The 19,418-nt window shown below is 37.3% G+C and overlaps 1 protein-coding gene across 2 annotated transcripts; it reads right to left on the bottom strand.

Moving 5' to 3' along the window:
• Positions 1-1,562: 1,562 nt before the first annotated feature.
• rb1cc1 (RB1-inducible coiled-coil 1) lies at positions 1,563-19,160 on the bottom strand. Of its 2 annotated transcripts, none has more exons than XM_004542804.5 (23): positions 18,797-19,160; positions 17,526-17,658; positions 17,310-17,436; positions 17,057-17,227; positions 16,684-16,886; positions 15,832-16,246; positions 15,562-15,732; positions 15,295-15,479; positions 14,279-14,465; positions 13,147-13,228; positions 12,990-13,054; positions 12,782-12,885; positions 11,579-11,705; positions 9,402-11,332; positions 8,766-8,952; positions 5,977-6,085; positions 5,486-5,780; positions 4,056-4,104; positions 3,912-3,959; positions 3,429-3,487; positions 3,088-3,215; positions 2,705-2,775; positions 1,563-2,463 (listed from the first exon to the last, which is right to left on the bottom strand). In XM_004542804.5, exons 2-23 carry the CDS (start codon positions 17,594-17,596, stop codon positions 2,386-2,388), a joined length of 4,863 nt encoding a protein of 1,620 aa, XP_004542861.3. In that variant the 5' UTR covers positions 17,597-17,658; positions 18,797-19,160; the 3' UTR covers positions 1,563-2,385. The 2 variants fall into 2 exon arrangements, with proteins under 2 accessions (XP_004542861.3, XP_076733280.1); XM_076877165.1 differs by lacking the exon at positions 18,797-19,160 and adding an exon at positions 18,245-18,263.
• Between the last annotated feature and the right edge of the window lie 258 nt (positions 19,161-19,418).

Raw genomic sequence — 19,418 nt, 5'->3', positions numbered from 1 at the left:
GATGGCATTAGAGCGCTGCATTAATATACCTGTCCTTACACAATTACCTGAGTATATTTGTAATGAATCTTCCGAGTGCTTCAGAATATTAACAAGTTTTTTACTTTTTCATGCTAGTTATAAATGAAATACAATTTCAGCCTGTGCATGAAAAGCTATAGTCTGTTCCTAATGTTTTGCAAGGGGACTGTTTTCCTAGTGTTCTTTACAATGTTCCGTATACAGTAACCTAGTTTCAGTGTTTACTAACAAAGATGTGAAAGAAATATCAAGTCTTGCAATTTTATTTTTCTTAAATAACCAAGTGCAAGTTGGAAGAAATTTTTTTCTCATTGTTATACCTCTCGATTAAAATTGGTTTTTAAAGTGTAACTGTCCAAACTGCAGAAGGAACTACCTGATTAACTCAGACTACAGTAATTTCTATTTAAATCCTTTTATTATGAAATCAGATTTTCATATTCAATCAAATTAAATTTAAATGACCTGGTTGATCATATATACACACATATGTATATATATATATATATATATATATATATATATATATATATATATATATATATATATATATCAGATGTAGTCTACATAATTTTTGCTAATTGTCATTTCATTAAAGCTCATTATGTATGTGTGTGTTAAAGATAAAAATAAATTAAACTGGTGACATTTAAATACAGACACTACACTATGACTTACTAAGCATGCAGCCAAATTTCACATTCATTACTAAAGATAAGAACTCAAAAATGTTACGAAAAAAAGTCTTGAGACTAGACTAGCTTGAGACTACACATGGCAGTGTTAAATCCCATTCAGCCTGATGAGAGTGACTCCCAGCAGCACTGAGCTCAGTGGGGGGTTGTAAACATTTACACTAAGAGCCTGTCCAGTGCACATGGTTGGTGCTTGCCAGGCACCTCGGTATCGAATGTTGTGTTGCATATTTTGTCATTCAGGCCTGTCCCGAAATTGTAGGAATCACACCATCAATTTATGAAGGAGCCATCCAAATGTGACAACAGGCTTATGCTAAATGGAGAAAATAGAGCTAAACATTGTTAAAACACCCCTAGACCCACATGGTAGAGAGTGCTCGGCGGAGAGCTGCTATGCTCCCCGCTGTGAACTGGGAAAGTGATGTTGGTGGGCTTCCTTCTCCATGAGGGCCGCATCGTTCTTGGGCCCCGATTTGAAGCCTTTTTGAAGTCTGTTTCCTGCAGCACCGTGCCAACATTAATGTTTCCACAAAAGCAAAAATGCTAAATCAAATGAATACACTATACTATGCTATTCCACATTGACTCCTGAATTTCCCCCAGGAAAATTTTAAAAATCATCATTATAGGTGCCATTTACTATATATGCCTTAAAAGCTTCTGCTGTTTTTGTTTTATACAAAATGGTTAGAATGACGTGTCAGTGAAAAATAATAATTGTCGGCTTTCTCCTCCCCAATGAAACATAAAATATCTCACCTGTAATATTAATGTGCACATAAGTATTTGTTACATTTCTGCATCAGAGGAAAGAATGAAAAGGAAAGAAAAAAAACTATTGAATCCATTTGGGATCAGTCCTTTATTGTTTCAAAACTCTAGCTTTTACAATACAGTAATTTATTGTTACATGTGATTTGATGGGTAATATACAATGTCTCCCGATAATGAAACACAGTCACAAAGTATTCCTTTCTACATATCAATATTCTATGATAGTGAGAAGTTTGTGCTGATATATTTACTTAGTTCTGACAGCTCAATTAACTTCCCTTTTCAAATCAACAAAAGCATTGTTTTGAAAGTGCATTTCAAGGATTGCAAAGACGACTGTTTCCATTAGTCAGTCATAATGTACATTTCAGTATTGACACAGGGCCATACTGTTTTGTGAGTAACAAACAGCATTAACTACATTTCCAACTACAACATTTATCTGGATAAGTAAATCAAAGAAAATATATCAATATGCATGCCATGAACATTCCTCCATAAACATTTATAATAAATGTATATTTTTCATTTAATTATGCTGATAATGACAGTATTTTCCACAAAAGGACAAATGCTGATAATGAGAACTAATATTGAACATCCAAATTTCGTTTAAGTTTACATACAGGTCAGATGGCATTATGCCACAGTGTATAGGGCATTGCCCTAATAAGTTTAATAGCATTTGGTCCACAATAACAAATCTGGGTTTAAAAGAACAAAAAAAGTGATAGCAGGTGGGATTTTAAAATAAAATGCAAAACCATATGATGGCGATCTTAATTCTTTCCATTTTTTAGGTCTTTCGATTTTCAAGTTATGAGTTATTATGTGATGTTTCTGTTCAAAAATTAAACTATATAAATATACATTTTAGCTCATTACTTGGCTATTATACTTTTCTATTCCATGGAACAGCTTTCACTCTGTAGAACTTGGTTCCTAAAGGAACCTTGAATCTGTTTTGGGCCTGAAAAAGGAGAGGAAGAGAAGGAGAGAGAGATCATTACAAGAAACAATGAAGGTTCAAACTTTGTACTTAATTGTAAGAACATTACTGACATGACTTTAAAAAAAATCCAACTCTGATTTAAAAAAAATATATTAAAAAAAAAAAAAAGACACTTATAGGCCTACAGTTGAAACTGTAAGTAAAACAGGGTTAAATGTTAATCGAATATGTAAACAAAGTATTTTTAGTACTTAAGTACCTTTTTTGCCTGGCAATACTCCTTCTCCATCACCTTTCCAAGCACCCACGGCCGTCTTGAGGTCCCTGATGCTAAACAAGAAAACAAATCGCATCGTTAAATAAACTTAAGAAAATGTTCACCAATTCTATGTGTAAAATAAAGCCAACAAGCATCAGTAGCAAGAACAAAGATTAAACTACATTTTATTTTAACACCCATGTACACACAACACACAAAGCTCTCATGTTTGATTAATATATATATATATATATATATATATATATATATAAAAAATCAGAAAACAATCAGTCGTGCCTTTTTATTTTATTATTAAAAAAGAAATGTGTAAAATAAATTTCAATGACACAACGCTAAACTCAAAAGGGTTTGATGAAGCTGACCTGGTTTGAGGTCCAGTGCAGTAAGAGACTCAGAATGGAGGAAGTAGAGGGTGGGACCAACTGTGAAGAGCACGTAGTTGTCATGCCTTTCATCCAAGATGATTAGAACCAAATCGCCTACCTGGAAACTGAAACATAAAAAAAGACCAATAAAGAGACCAAATGATGATGAAACCGAATTGCAAAATGAAAACACAAAAGAAAATACATTAACGGTAATCATATGTGTATAATTATACCTACATACATAATAATGTACACAATAATGACAGAAAAACCACACACACATCAGCAAGGACATGTTAAGGCCCTGTGTGTTTCGTTTTTTAAAATTCACTTACTCTCTGATGGCGATTTTGTCTGAATGCCGTGATGACACAGACGACATGCTCTGAGACATCTACACAGAAGAGAAGGGCAACATTACTCACGTTATCAAAGCAAAATTAATAATATTAACAAGAACTGACTTCCACTGGGGATTATTAAATCATTTGTCTGTGACATAGGCTTTGAACTCTTATACTTTTACCACCTGACAGAATTATATCATAATCTAAACTATACCAGTCTTCGAGTTATGCAATATTAGTATTGACTAAATCTTTTCACACCAGAAAAGTACATTTTTGACATTTGTATTAGTATACAAGTTTGTGCTTCACTAAAATTCACCCCTTGTACATTTCAATGATCCTCTTCCTAAAGACTCATTTTTATTCACTGAGCTCGCTGGCCTCCTGGGTCAGGATTCTACTCTTTGATGCTAGTGCCACCTGGTGGAGAAATTGTTTCATAGCCTATAATGAAAATGATAAACTGACCAGTCTTTGACTGAGACGCTTGTTTTCTTCTTCCTTCATGTGCAAAGTCTGCAACATATATTAAATGAATTAGTCAGACATGTCTACACAAACAAACTCTTATCCAGTCAGATGCAATGATAAAGATGCAGCATGTCTAATTACCCTCTCAAGTAAGATTATCCGCTGTTTCTCCTCTGACATCATAGTATCACTACAAAAACAACAACAACAAAAATTAACAAGATGCAGTATACAAAAGGTAAAACTAAATAAATAAATCATAACATTTTTTGACTTGTGACCACTTGGCGCTTCTTAATATTAAGAATTTAAAAAATTATTTATTTATTTTAACTTACACTCTCGGTTCCTAGCCTCCCTTCCTTGGACTGTCAAATGTCTCTTCTGTTCGTCCATTTTTGGCTAGTTTATACAGTTGGCTCTCGAAACACAACACAAAAGTCTGTTTCTCTGGCTCGCAATCGATTTGACGGCATCTAAACAAAACTTACTGTCTATGAAGGAAACCTTTTTAGGTTTCACTATGAATTTGTTTGAGATTAACATGTTGGCGCAATAAAATCCACGTACTGCAGCACTGCGAATGCACAGAAATGAACACACTCAGATTCTCGTAGTTTCCTTGTCCAACTTAAACTGTAACTAAAATCTTAATCCAAGGTGCAGTCAAAGAGATCCCACTACCCAACCTATAAAAAGGCAAAAACTGTCCTCAAGTTCCATTACGGCCCTTTTGTGAAGCTCTACATTGTTCCCTGCCCTCTTGCACCTGTAGGGATTGTTCATTGTAGGAGCTACTCTGATCAACTGCGCCTGACAATATGGGAGGATTTTACTGTGTACATTCTTGTGAATACTGTCATTCCCCTGACTTTATGGACTTTGAGTTTAGATAGTGCAGATTCATCTGTCATGTCATTTGAGCACCGGTTGTCATTAATAGTAATGAGCCTTGTGAGGTATGGCCAGTTTGATGCAGACGTTACTGTCTGCTTTCAAAGTAAATGTGAGCTCAATGATGAAATAAAAAATGCACACATAAAAGTGGTCAGAACGGCCATCCAGGGAGCAATCTCAGTGAAGCAGGAGCTGCAAGCTATGCATCACTACGCCAGGAGATGACCTTGAAGGGGATATACTGTTAAAATTTTAACCAGTGATGGTTTATCCAAACTTTTGGACTTACATTACATTGTGCATCACAGATTCCACAAAAACTATTATGTATAGAATAACCAAAATTCTGTGCATTCCTTTTACATGGACCTCTCTATAAACTGTGGCTACAAGATCATGCGCAGGTGAGAAGGTTTCTTACGTATTTTGCAAATGTTGTTTGAAATATAAAGTGTGGAGTAAGGATAAACACATTGTCCAAATGCAGCCCACATAGTTGTTAACCAGGTGAGGTTAGGATAGGATAACTGGTTAGGATACCTGTCCTAACCGTGCTGCTAATGTGTGCTGCTCTGATTTTTCTTTCCCCATGAACAGTAATAGTGTCAGGCACATAATCACGTGGACGTATTTCAGACTCTAAACACAATGTTTATTTTAGAGTAGATGCTTACTGGACGGTCACCATGCTGGCTTCCACTGCTGAATCAACATGTTCGTCATCTCGAATGGCTGCCACAGAGGCCAATCTATCAGTTTCAGTGAGGGGCTCAGAAGAACAAGCCCCAGCAACGGGCAGAGCTCTAGCTGCTGCTGCTCCGGCTTCTGAGGCATCTTGAGCTGAGGGGTTAGGGTTGAAGAAGGCAGAGGACACCAGTGCAGTGCTGCGGAAACGGTTGAGCTCCTCTTCCAAATGTTTCTTTTCCTGCATCACACTAGCCCGGTCCTCAGACAGTTTCTCTATCAGAGCTGGAATAAAAGTATAAATAAAAACCACTGACAAACACAAAATAACATTATTTTTGACAAAAGCCTAAAAATGAATATTATGGCAGTGAGAACAAGCGAACAGGACAAGTAATGAATATTCATGAGGTTCTACCATGATGTCTCATTTCCAAAACTGTAAGAAAAACAGTGTTCAATGTGGACAGTACACACTCACCTTTATCTTTCTCCTGCTGCTGGGTAACTTTATGCAACTTCTCCGTGAGATCACTGATGATCTGCTCCTTTTTCATTTTCTCTCGTGTTAGAACTGTGTTGAAATTTGTCTGGATAAAAAGATTAATAATTATTATTATTAACATTTTAAAAATTTTGACAAGCTTAACAACCATTTTAGTGAGAACAGAGCATTTATATCAAAGCATTAATTATTTCATTTTTAATTGCCAATTTCTGAGGACACAGATCAGCATGCAGCCATGGGAGTTACAGTTGTTTTGTTAGCTTTTACTCCTAGTATTTTGATATTTTTGTATCGTACATCCATGTATTACACCAGACAATAAATAACAAAAGAAATCAAACTGTATGTGCTCCTAACAATTCTGTTTGTTGCAAGTCTCATCAGGTTCAACTACAAAGGGAGATGTAGCAAAGTAAGGTGAGATGTCCTCAATTTTTTTTTTCGTAAACAGTAAATGAAATAATACAAAATCTATAGCACAGTAAAATAAATGTCTGTCCACATATGAAGCGATCTGCTCATTGTCCATAGCATTGTAGCTAGTTGGTCCCTAGAGGAAAATCCAGACTCTGGTTCCCTAGGTGATCCTGAAAAATATTTTATGACCTGTAATATGTAAACGGTGTCATTCATCCAGTTGCCAATGTATTAGTCATCCCTACTTTTACTTAGGAAGGTGGGAAAAAAGACAGAAAACTAAAGGTAGGTTTTATAAAATGGATGAGATCTGACCCTTAAGTACTGAATACTCAGTACACAAGGGTTGTAAGGTCAACACTGAAACTTTTGATGGCATGTTGAAGGCTTTTGTCTATAGGGAGGATGAACTGTATTTAAAATATTTCACACTACCATAACGCTATACTGACAAGCACTTTTTCTACTGCTAATATTTCTCCATGGCAGCCTGCCATGCTAAAATCTTTGCTGCCAAACAAGAAGCGTTGTGCATATATAAAGAAATTGGGTCACCGTGCATCGCTTGTAGCTGACAGCTGGACACTATAGTGGACATTTTAGGCTAAGGTTCACTGGTAACCCTCTTATACATCCCCCGCACTGTCATGTCAGTCAATGGTATCTCTTTGCTCCCACTGTTTGCAGCAATAATTGCTCTCCTCAAAACTGACAGTAGTTTAAATAGGCATCCACCCCTCTTTGCACAGCTAAAGGTTATTTAGCCTGTCAGTGCTGCAAGTCTCTGGTAATCAAATTGCCGCTAGTTTCTTCCTGTGTGTATGCTGCTTCCAGCTGAGTTAGTTTAGGTCTTATCCCCTTCACAAACAGCTTTTTCCATTTACAACACACTTTATGACTGACTAAATGAAGATGGCCACTGCTAATTGCATTCACTCTCCTATGGCCAAGGAAACACGTTAGTGCTACTACTACTACTATTCCCATTCATCGACATACACAGAGTCTATGAACAGTTTTGCAGATCGTTTGCTACATGTTATAGCTGTTTGCTGTCACCTGGGGGCAGTGTCACAAACAAGCGGTCTGTGGGCTACTCTTGGTAATGCTCTTGTTGGTCTTCAGCCAACTATCTGGTCTTTAGCCAACTATCTGGTCTTTAAGTGATGACGTATGAACCCTGCTTCTAGGTCCAAACTACTCTGCGTTTATTAAGGCTGTTGCGTTTTTAACATGTTTTAATTCCTTGTATCTTTTTCTATTTAATCTGGACAAGCCCCTAAAAAAAGGGCAGTGATCACTGTCGGCCTCTCTCTCAGGTTTTATTACCACTATTCATTTTAACGCTCAGTTTTTAAAATCATACAATGTAACTACTGCCCAGCTCATACAGCAGTATATTATTAACCAACCTCATATTGTGGATGGATTATCTCAGTTGTTCTTCTGACAGCATCCTGCCATGCAATCACATTTGTCCCTAACCATTGCGTTAATTTTTATCGACTGGAAAAAAGTTAGCATTCATCCTCTGGATTCACTGTGTTTATATTATGCTAACATAGCTGTGTTGCTAGCATTCACGTAGCACATCATTATATACAAGCTAGTTCAACTTCAGTAACACTACAAACATCACTGCTGTTTAGTTTTCTGTCTTCATTTATGTCAGAAGTGATAGCAGAGCTGTACATCTTAATTTGTTTCAGAAATCTCTCAGTCAGAACCTGGTATATTATATTTAAATGGAAACTAGCGAGCTAACTCCCTGCTAACTTCTAACTCCATTAAATTTCAGAAATTCTGTTTTTATGGATGCCTGGATGTTAAACTTAATTGTTACACCTGGTAGAGCAGCCACACTAATCATTTTATTACAGATGAAATAATTTAGACAGTTTTTCATCTCTTAGTGATGCCGCAGTGTTTGTTTGACTTTAATCACTGACGAGTTTGGACCCAGAAACGCCTAATAACGTCAGACTTAAAGACCACATAGAGAGGAGCAAAGTTAGAAAATACAAGAGAGCTGAATTGTGTTACATAAATTCTGCTGTGTCCAATGCAGTGACTGTCGGTGCGTGATGATCTTTGATGGTTTTTTTCCCCCACAGTTCCCCCGTTTATTATGAACTCCGCTGTTGCTCTCTTTTCTGTTCCAGCTTGTTTTCAACCAGCAGGCATTCAACCTATGCACAGCATCATCCACGTTCAGTCACATGCGGTTGGGTTTTTGGAAGACTGCACACAAGTATGTTAGCATAGGTCCGCACTCAAATATCAACAAAAGACAAATATCAACAAAAGCAGAACCCTAAAATAAGCTAACAAGAGCAAATACAAACCTGTTGCTCTGCAATAAGTGATGTTTTGATGTTCTGTATCTCCTCATTCTTCTTTTTCTCCATGAGCTCCATCTGTGCCTGCAGAGAGGCCCTTTCCTGTTGCAGACGCTCTTGTAGTGCTGAGTCTAGAGACAGAGGTGCTCCAGCATCTGCACGTCCGTCAGCATGCAGGGACAACCCTTCATCACTGAAAGGCACATAGCAAACAAAGTTATCAACTTAAACTACTTAAAACTAACCATGAAAAACACTTTAACTGAAATAAAAATAGATAATAGAAATCCAGAAGCTACGATGTCTGGCCTCAATATTACACTTTATTACTGTACTTTTCCTAACTTATTACATCTTAAATTCTGAAAAAACGACCCATGTAATAATAATAATAATAATAATAATAATAATAATAATAATAATATTAAAGTTAATACTAAAAGGAATGTTAAACTAACCTAAGCACAGGAAACTGTGGAAACTAAACTGAAAACCCAAATTTAAAACTAAAAACAACTTACAGAAAATGCAAAATCATAATACCTCTAACAAAAACATTAATCAGCCAAGTGATGAACCTGTAACTGTGAAAATAATGTGAAGAAACATGAAGAGCAAACTTGTTTTGGATTAAACATTTACCTTTTTGAGGACCGGACCTCATGAAGCTCATTTTCAAGTTGTCTAATCTTGCCTAAGAGTCTCTTCTCCATCTCCTCTTTCTGCTCTAAGTCTTTAAAGACATCTGGTGCTGCAGCCTCAGTGGCCTTTTCTTTCTCTAAATGTTTCTCAAATGCAAGTCTGTCCTGCTCTACTTTTTGCGAAAGCAGGTCATTTTCTTGCTGCAAACTGCTGATAACAGTCCTCAACTCCTGCTCCTGTTCTTGGAAACTATTCAGTTGCTTTTCTTTTTCTTCACAGACAGCAGCCAGTTGCTGATCTAATTCCTCTTTAAGTTTCCGATGCTGCTCAGCGTGGTTCCTCTCAGCCTCCTGGGCTTGCTGCTGCAGGGAAGAGAGCTTGTTGCTCAACAAAATAGTCTCCTCTTCGTGTCTGTCAACAAGCTCTGAGATGCAGTGGTCCTTCTCAATCCTCATGAGAGTCCTGAGCTCTGCTAGGTCCACTTCATACTCTTCATTCTTTAGCTGAAGCTCTTTTTTGACAACTGCCAGTTCTTCACCAAGAACTTTGGTCTCCGCCTCTATTTGGGATTTGACAGCCTCTTCCTGCTGTATCCTGGAGTCTTCAAACAAGCGCTTTAACTCTTCTGTCTCTGATTCTTTGAGGGCTAACTCCACCTCTAACTTGCAGCGGAGTTCTGCAAGCTCAGCTATCCGAGCCTCCAAGTCCTTGACCTGACTGTCCTTCTCTTTTATAGCAGTGGCATGGTGATCAGCTGCCTCGCTTAACTTAACACTATTTTCAACAGCAAGATTTTCCAGAGCCTCGTGGTTACCCTTGGTCAGTGTCTCCATTTCTGCCTTGTGTTCATGCTTCATTCTGTCCTCCAACTCTTTTAAATTGGTCTGTGCAACAACTTCCAGCTCCTGTCGGATCTTCTGCTGACTGCGTTCAATCTCAAAGTGCAGATTCTCAAGCTGAGTGGCCAAAGAGTCTCTTGAGGCTGCAAGCTTCTTATTTTCTTCAGCTTGATCACTGATAATCTGCTCCAGGTTGGTGATCTTATCAGTCTGAATACCATCCGTTTGAATCCATCGCTCTCTCTCATTCTCAAGCTGAGTCAGTTCCTTCTCCTTGCGCTCCATAAGCCCTTCGAGCTCCAGCATTGCACGCTGAACATCTCTAACAATATTCTGGTTTACTTGGTTTTCCTTGGTTAGTGTCTTTACCTCCTTCTCAAAGTCCTGCCGTATGGCCAGAAGCTCACTTTGATGCTGCTCCTTCAACGCTTGTTCATGGGTCTGACAGATGCTATCCACAATATTGTGCACCTCTGTGCTCATACTACGCAGAACAAAGCCAAAGTCATGTTGTTCTTTTAATACTAGACCTCGTAAATGACACAGGTCATCCTTTACATTTCTTAAGCTGGAATGGGACTCCTCTGCAGCACTTCGATACCTCTCAATAACTTGCTGAAGAACAGCGATCTTTGAGTTCTCTCTCTCTAGTATTGTGGTATCTTGCATTCGCTTGTTATCAATAGCGTTAATGACTGAAGAATACAAAGATTCCACCATCATTTCAGGGCTAGTAGGATCACTGATAGGGTTTGGAGAGGTCAAGTTCTCTTCAATCACAAACTCGTTTACAGCAGACATGAAGTCTGATTCAGGGCTTTCTGCCAGAGAATCTAAATCAAGGGATCCCTGCTGTAGGACTGGATCCATGTTTGGATGGCCAATGGTTTCAAAGTCAAATGTTTGTGCATCAATGCTGTCTGGCGATAAGTCCTCTAGAGGAGCTGGGACAGGAACATGAAGGGGTTGGCAGCTGGGGCCCTGAAGGCTGAGAGAGGAAGGAGTTTTGGGCGACACCGCTGTTGTGGTAGCAGGCATTTCAGACTGAGGAGACAATGTAGTTGATCTGTGGGCACTCTGACTACAAGATGCCTAGGGAGAAAAAAACAAAACACCCAAGAATAAATAAATATATTCTTCAAGTTGGAGTTTAATCTTAATACGAAAAGAGAAATTAAACAGTATTACAAAAAAAGAAAGAAAAAAATTAGAAAATGCTTGACCTAAAGTTACACCTCAGTATTGTTTGCTTTTTGATAGTTGTTCTAAGTTATGTGTTCATTTCAGACTAGGACAGCAAATACATATATGTGTAATATAACCAAGGTAAATCATTACCCTTTGTTCACTTAGCAGGTCAGTAATCGTCTGTGACATCTCGTCCACGCTCTGCGCAGCTTGGACCAGCTGGTGAAGTGTCTCTATGTGGTGATTTAAGGGCTCAAAGTTGCACACTGTGGGAAGCCTGCAGAAAAAGATTTTTTTAAACTAAACAAACACGGACATATTGGTAAAAACTATGTTGTGAATTTCTTCAGTTTAAAAAGATTGCTTAGAAGGTCTTCAATTTGATGCAATTAAGAGATAACAGAATAAATTTAGGCCACTTTTCACACCAAGAATCTGTTCAAGAAAGCAAACTGAGTCTAAAGCTGAAACTTATTTCTTGAATTGATTAACTTAATCAAGGATTAAACAGTTGTTAACAAAGTTTGGCTGATCAACTCCAAGTATGTTCCCTTTTAGTTAAGAGAGTACATGGCGAATGAAAAAGAAAAGGCATAATTAACAGAGTTCTGAGACCATGATCACCACAGTAATGGGTAAATAAAGAGCAAAGCCTTAATTCAGTAGAATTAAAACTGTGAACTATGTGATACATGAAACTATGCATCACTGCAGTGACAAATGCAACTGACGGCAACTGAAAATAAAAATAAAGCTCAAACAATACTTTAGATCGTTTACTTATAGATGATCATATCGGACCTTTACTTTATAGTCTTACCAAGTTATAATGATTCTGGTTATTAGCACTTAATTATAGTCTGACTTTTTAAATTAACTTTTTAATATCTAGTTTAAACTGAAATATTTTGCTCTACAGCGTTAGAGAGCCTGCATTTCAAAGTGCAATCTGCATAAAATGTTGTAAGACCACATTCAGACTATATTCAGATTATTCACATAATCTCCATCATAAAGAACTATAAACAACTCCAACTATGACATACTTGGTCCCCAAGTAAGACCAACCACAACATGTCCCATGATTTATTCATTATTCAGTTTCTTACATATCTAAAGCTTTTTATATCTTTATTGTTTTATTTATTTAAATAAACCAAAGATAAATGCATTTAAATAAACCAACAAACAGTGCCAGGGACCTGGTTGAACACTAAACAGCTTATTTTGATAACAAACCATAAATTCAGTTATGTTAACTATTGGTAGTTAACGAATAGTTTTTCCATTTTTTCTCAAAAAACCCCATTTAATGATATTTAAAACCACTAATGATTCAAGACAGTGACTTACATGAGGAAAGGCTGCACCTCAACAGGACAACAAGATTTCAAGTACTGCAGGTCCTCAAGTGAGATGTCTGGAAGTTCATCATCAAACCTTCTTGGCCTTCGTGTCTATAGCCAATTAAGAACCATGAAAAAAATAGACTGTCAAACAGTGTGAAACAATAGTGCTAACAAAGAAAAAGTGATACACACGATAATTCAATCAAACTTACACAAAATGATGTTGGAGGCCATGAATCAAGTCCTCTAAACAACCGATTTCGGAGAAAAGACTTTCCTAAATAATAAATAAAACAGTAACTGGGTCAAAATTCTGTTCTTACGTGGAATTGGTGTGTTATTTAATCAGAGTTTCTCAAAAACACTTACGAAAGAGTTTCCCAAAGGATTCCCGTTTAAATTTCTCTGCCTCATAAAGTTGTTTTCCATCCTTGACAAGTGCATTGGCCCACTGAAAAGATTTAAGAAAAATTTAATTAAGATTATGCAATAAATTAATAATTATGTTTCAAAAACATTTTCACAAGAAGATTACATTCCTTAACATCGTTTTAATGTTATTTAGATTTGAGCATTTAGACATAACTTAATGGAAGGCTTGCAGGCACTCTTCAAAAAAAGCCAATATGTATGCAGCGTCCGTCAAAACGAGCAGTTACATTTTTTGCCAAAAACTACATCAATCAGAGGAGCCATCTTTCAAGCAATTCCCAAAACACAAAGTGTTAACTTCTATTCTTTCTTGTGACTGTGAAATAATAAAGACCAAAAAATTAAGCTCAAATAAAGGAAAGTTTCATCAAAATCATCAAAAATCTGTCTTATTAGTCAAACCTTCTCAGAGCTAAGCACCCTTTTTGCACCTTTACCATAGACCGTACATTGCTTAGACACAAGTCACACACCTTTAGCTGTCATAACATATCACAAATTAGGCATTATTTTCTTTTCTGCTGCTGCCAACACAGCACACCACAAATGGCCAGATGTTAGAAAATTGGACACATCTAGACACTTCATAGCTGATTACAGTAACTTAATTCCCCCTGTTAGCACAGGCTTCCTAATGGTTGCAACTTTGTGTTGATAATGTTATTTCTTACACACTTGAAACAGAGCTGAATTCTCACAACAAAACCCCCAAAGACCATCCATCCATTCATTTCCCTCATCTTATTTAATTCAGGATTGGGTCATCAGTCCATTGCAGGGCTAACACACAGTGACAGACCACCATTCACATCTTTATAATTTTGAATAACCAATTAATATAAAGAGATAACTTTTTAGGAAGTGTAAATACCCAGATGGAACCCACACAGAATCTTCTTAAAAGAAACCCTTTCTTTAGGCTATATATGTGGTTTTATGTACTTTATACTATTTTTCATTATATGATTTCATACTGTACATTGTCATTTCTGTAAATCTTATTGAGATGACTGTTTTTGTTAAATTGCTACATCTGAATGCATGATTAGTTTCTAATAACAGTACTGACCTCTCTGTAGTGGCGCATGAACATTTTTCTCCTGACTACCTCTACGACTGCCAAGCAGTACATCTGGGGCACGGTACTGAGGGCCTCCACCACCCTCACTCTTTCCATTAGCTCGGTTAGAAGTCTGAATAGAGCCTGAAGCTTCTCTGCATCCTGGTCTGCATGAAGCATCACGTAGCAGCACCATCTAAAATTATTCCAATCATTAGAATTTGAAAACATAATTCTCATAATCACATTTTTTTAAACATATATTAAATACAGCAAGGTACAATTTATTAAACATAGGATTAGGGCTGTACGATATAACGATATATATCGGATGACGATATTAAAACGTCTATCATTTCATTTTATGCTATTGTTTGTTTCATGGTGTCACAAAATAAACTGTTTACTGCAATATTTTTTCATTATTTTGATGGTCACTGTAGTGGCTATATTAATTTCTTAAAGTTCTCTCTTTCTCTTATATTTAATATAACCACACTACAGACGGACAAGTGCCTGTTTTTATGCGCTGTCATTAGCAACAACAACAGTAAAACCATCGCGTGTCCGCTTGTTTATTTTCCACAACCTTTCACAATAAAGCTCAAGCTCCTGTTGAGACTTTTCAAAATAAACTGAATCACGTGAAAGAGTATGCAGAGTATTCACAGATGAGAAGTAAAAAAAGAGCCGTCAGGTGCTAAAAAAATAAACCTTAGACTCAAACGTTAGAGCAGGCTTTTCCCCGCAGCATGCTGTGTAATAAACACTCACAAAGAAAACGGCAGCCGCTACAACTTATGTCTAAAATTAAAACACCTGACTCCAGGTACGCGACACCCAGCTGGAAACACTTCACGGAAGTCGAGCTGCCCGAGATTCACAGAATTTACAGAAAATGTAAAATTTTTGTAATTTATGTTGTTATCAGACGATAGATGTCTTATATGAGATTTTGGTCATATCGCACAGCCCTAGTCAGGATCAGCAATTAATATGGAAAAAGAAATGGTTTCCGGTTTTACTTAAGTCTGACTTGAAGGTTGTTTGCTAGCTCTTGTTTGGCAGTGGTGCACTTCTTTTTAATTTCCAGCAGCTTTCTGTGGTTGTTCAGCATGATCATCAGCTGGTTGGTGTGACTCATACACAAATCAGGCAGAACAGATGTATCCTTCAGGTTTTCAGCCCGCTTCTGATTGGCCAAAAATCCCTGGAAGCAAAAACATGTGAGCACAATTCATAACACAACAAAAAGCAGAGAAAACTATTTAATACTGCTTTTCTTTGCATACCTGAGCAAGTTCTTTCTGTTCATTCACCAACTTCTTGCAGCTTGCAAGCATTTGGTCTAGAGCATACAACCTGTCTTCAAGCCCTTTGATGGATTTCATGTTTTGATTATCTAGCTTGGAAATTGTGTCATGACATTCTGTTAGGAAAGGCTGAATGGTCCGCGGGTCAAGCTGAAAGACACAAAATCAAAGTCAAACCTCTTATTCCAATTTAACACAGCACATTTAAAAATCCACCAAGACCTTTTTAAAAATAGATCAATGACTTACCCTATTGATGGAGTCAAAACATTTCCTTACAACCGATTCCACATCATTGGGCCTGTCCTGGACGTTGATCCAATCTAATAATGTAACATTGAACACGGACGGGTTGGTGAGCTCTGGTGTGTCATCATCTAATAGTGCAGCTCTCAGGCCACCACTGTCAGTCATTTCATTTGATTCCTGGTCCTCAGCTGGCTCACAAGTGGCTGTCCCTGAAGCGGAGAAGGATGCTGATGACTTAGAGGGCATCTGTGTTTCAGTTGTGCAGAGCACAGAGTCAGTCGATTTTTCTTCTTCCGTCTCATCTGAATCCTTTGCAGGGGTTGAGCTGGACTTCTCCATGCTCTCTCTGTAACTCTGACGTGTTAAACATTCCAGCAGAGGTATCTTGGCCATTACTGAAACTGCTGTCCCTAACCTGCAATTATAACAAAAGATGAGTTGAGACTTGTCTTGATGCATGCTCATCCAGGTAAGTAAATCCCAAAAGGTTGATTCTAGTTTCAGTCTTTGTGCAAATTTACTGTTTATAAGGTTGGAGAAACCTGCAGTCAGCTGAGACTGAAGAAGGCACTTGTATGAGTGACGAAACATTTCTCCGACTGAAAACACTACATCCAGATGATCAGAATCAACCTTCTTGTGAGTTGAGACTGGTTCAATTTCTTTACTATTTTATTTGTTTTAAAAAAATAACATTATAACTACATTATTTAAAATGGTTCCTCTAGCATATTCTCTGTAGACTTATTTACCAATAAAAACACAATATTTTGCATTTTAGGTTTAAACTTATTGAAAAAGATCAGCAAACCAACACTTACTTACATTACACAGTTACACAGTAACACTTACTTTGTAAGTTTCACTTTGATTTCCTCCAGATCATGCTGATAATTTGTATAAGCTGTGTTGAATTTTATAAGCAACTTCTGATAAGATAGGGTGCAGTCATCCAGATTCGCCATTATAGCAGCCCAGCCTTGGTGTTGAAGGTGTTCATCATGAACCAAACGTTCACAGAAAGAGCAAAGTTTGTTGGCAACTTCAAACATTTCCTGGAGGGATTAACAAATATTTAACTCAACATTAGAACATTTTCAGAGTATTCTACAGATGATTGATTAGTTATTATTTCTTGTAAAGAAATTCAGTTGAAAAACATTTCATGGCAAATACATTCAAAAACTTTTTTCAGGCCAAGGTTTAAAAAAATGTTGTTAACTACCAGAGCAAGTTGTGTTCGAGAGGCAACAGTGTGAAAGACAGCTGGCATCAAAAGAGACTCCTCCACCTTGACCTGAATCTCACTCTCAATTGAGAAGGTGGTTTTGGGGATCGTTGGATCCCGGTCAGACAAGATCATCTCTTTGTTGAACAGGAATATAGGGTTGGTTTCCTATAGATAAAAATAACAGTGTTTAGAGCATTATATATATTCAAGGAAATAAAATCAACACCTAACAAACTGAAAAACTCACAGTGCCAGCACTGTAGCTGCAGACCCGTCTCTCTGCAGCCATACATTCTCCTCCATTAACAACGAGGACTTGATGTGGAATTGCAATTTTATATTTGGCTTGGATGGCATGTTTGAGCTCCTGTACACTGAGAAGAGGGAAAACACTTTTTAGGTCACACTAAGCAAGGCGTACTGACCACTGTTTCAGATTAATATTACAATGCCAGCTTCTTACGTTTGGACAGCAAGGTCAGTATCAAATGTCAGTGTGCTGCCATTGTTGACCTGGAACACATACAACTTCATGTTTGATCTCCCAGAGTTTTTCCCTCTTGCCTGTCTTGTTCATTTAGTCACTCACCACAACCCTGCAAAATTACACAATAACGCAAAAAATGTAGTTGAGAACAGACAATAAAAACATCCCTGAAATCATTAAATTGAATTATATATTCCTCTTGATTGTATTTATTTCTCCTGTTTATTATTTATTCCTGCTGTCTTACCATTAATATTTTATCCCTGCAAAGTTGGTGTGGAGCACCCATAATTTTGTTGTGCATGTACAATGACAACAAAGGGCTATTCTATTCTATTCTGAAGACAAGTAATGGTGCCATTTATTCAGAGCACAAAACTACTTGAGTAATATTTATATTATACTGATATTATACTGTTACACCGCATGTTATAAGTAGTTATAACAATATACTTTACAGAGTCTATAGAGTGTGCTTATGCAGTACAGTCATTTAAATTAACTCAACAACAAAAAGGCAATATAACTACATTTTACTTTTCCAAAGACAGCCCGTGCATTGTTTCCTACCGAATAATTAGCCTGGTAGCTGAGTCACTACACGGTAGGCTGGGCTATTAGCTAGTTGTTTGGTAACCAGATAGTGACCCAACATATTATTCTAACCAAAGACACAATCTGTCTTTTGAAACTACCTGAAGTAGTAGATTCTTCACACGGGTTTGCGTTTATTCTGAAATTAATAATGCAAAATGGGCTGCGCTAATTAAAGTTGAAGATAGAACAAAACAGTTAGCGCTATGTTAGCCGTTACAACGATAAACAACTTAAAAGCCACACTGCTTTCTGAATTGCTTGTCTGTTAATTGTCTTTAACAACGTTAACGGTTTGTATATCTGCGGGGCCTCCAATCCTTTAGGCATACTCCGGTACCGGGGTTCATGTTTGCCATTTTTATGTCTACTGAAAACACTCAACCGCTGTTAATAACCTCCAGGCCTCCAGTCCGTCATCATAAACACCGAAGAAGTGGTCACCAACAGCTGCTAGCAGGCTAGCTAGTCAATAATAACCCGTTGACTAACTGGCTATTAGCTAAAACGAGCTAGCGCAGGATAGTCAACACTAACGTCGACAAATTTAGAACCATAAACTAGAGGAGTTACAATCATTAGTTTGGATTTATAATTTATGAGAATGAGATATCATGTCGGATTTTTAAAATAAACGATGTCTTTAGTCTTACCTCACTTTGCTCATCTCCCTCTTCTCGCTCTTGGCTTCGCCTTGGCGAGCTGGCTAGCTAAAAAGCTAGCACTCTAGCTAGCTAGCTAACCCGTTTTGGATTGGCATACATAGAGCTAGCTTAGCAAGCCCCTCAGCTAATGTTGGGTATACTAAACCAGAGTAGAATAACTGACAGTCATAATTAGTTCCACAAAGTAAGCATGCTTCAGTATAATAACGTTCTAATTTGGCAAACTCCAGCCGTAATGGTGTAGCACACGGACTAAACCACTAGTTGTTTATCTCAGGTGGCTACCTACGCTAACACCCTCTCTAGTAGCTGTGCTTGTTTTGTTGTTGTCATCTGCGGATGGGAAGTCCGCGAACGACTCGTTCATCCGTTACGACTCAAAGCATTCAGAGTTCAGTCACAAGCCGAGTAACTCCTGTTTCAGACTGAGGACCGACTCTTTTTAAATAATAAATTAATAATAATAATTATTATTACTATTACCTTTGACAAATTTATACTAAAACTGAACATTTTATTATCACCACAGTAGTATTTTCAGCACAAAGATAAACTTTTTCTTAAAGTAACTTATTCACTGGCCTTATCACAGTACTTCTTGTGTATTTTT

The sequence above is a fragment of the Maylandia zebra genome, linkage group LG18, assembly GCF_041146795.1.
Source record: "Maylandia zebra isolate NMK-2024a linkage group LG18, Mzebra_GT3a, whole genome shotgun sequence".
NCBI lineage: Eukaryota > Metazoa > Chordata > Actinopteri > Cichliformes > Cichlidae > Maylandia > Maylandia zebra.
Note: the sequence above shows the minus strand (reverse complement) of the source record. Positions and strands in the feature narration are given on the sequence as shown.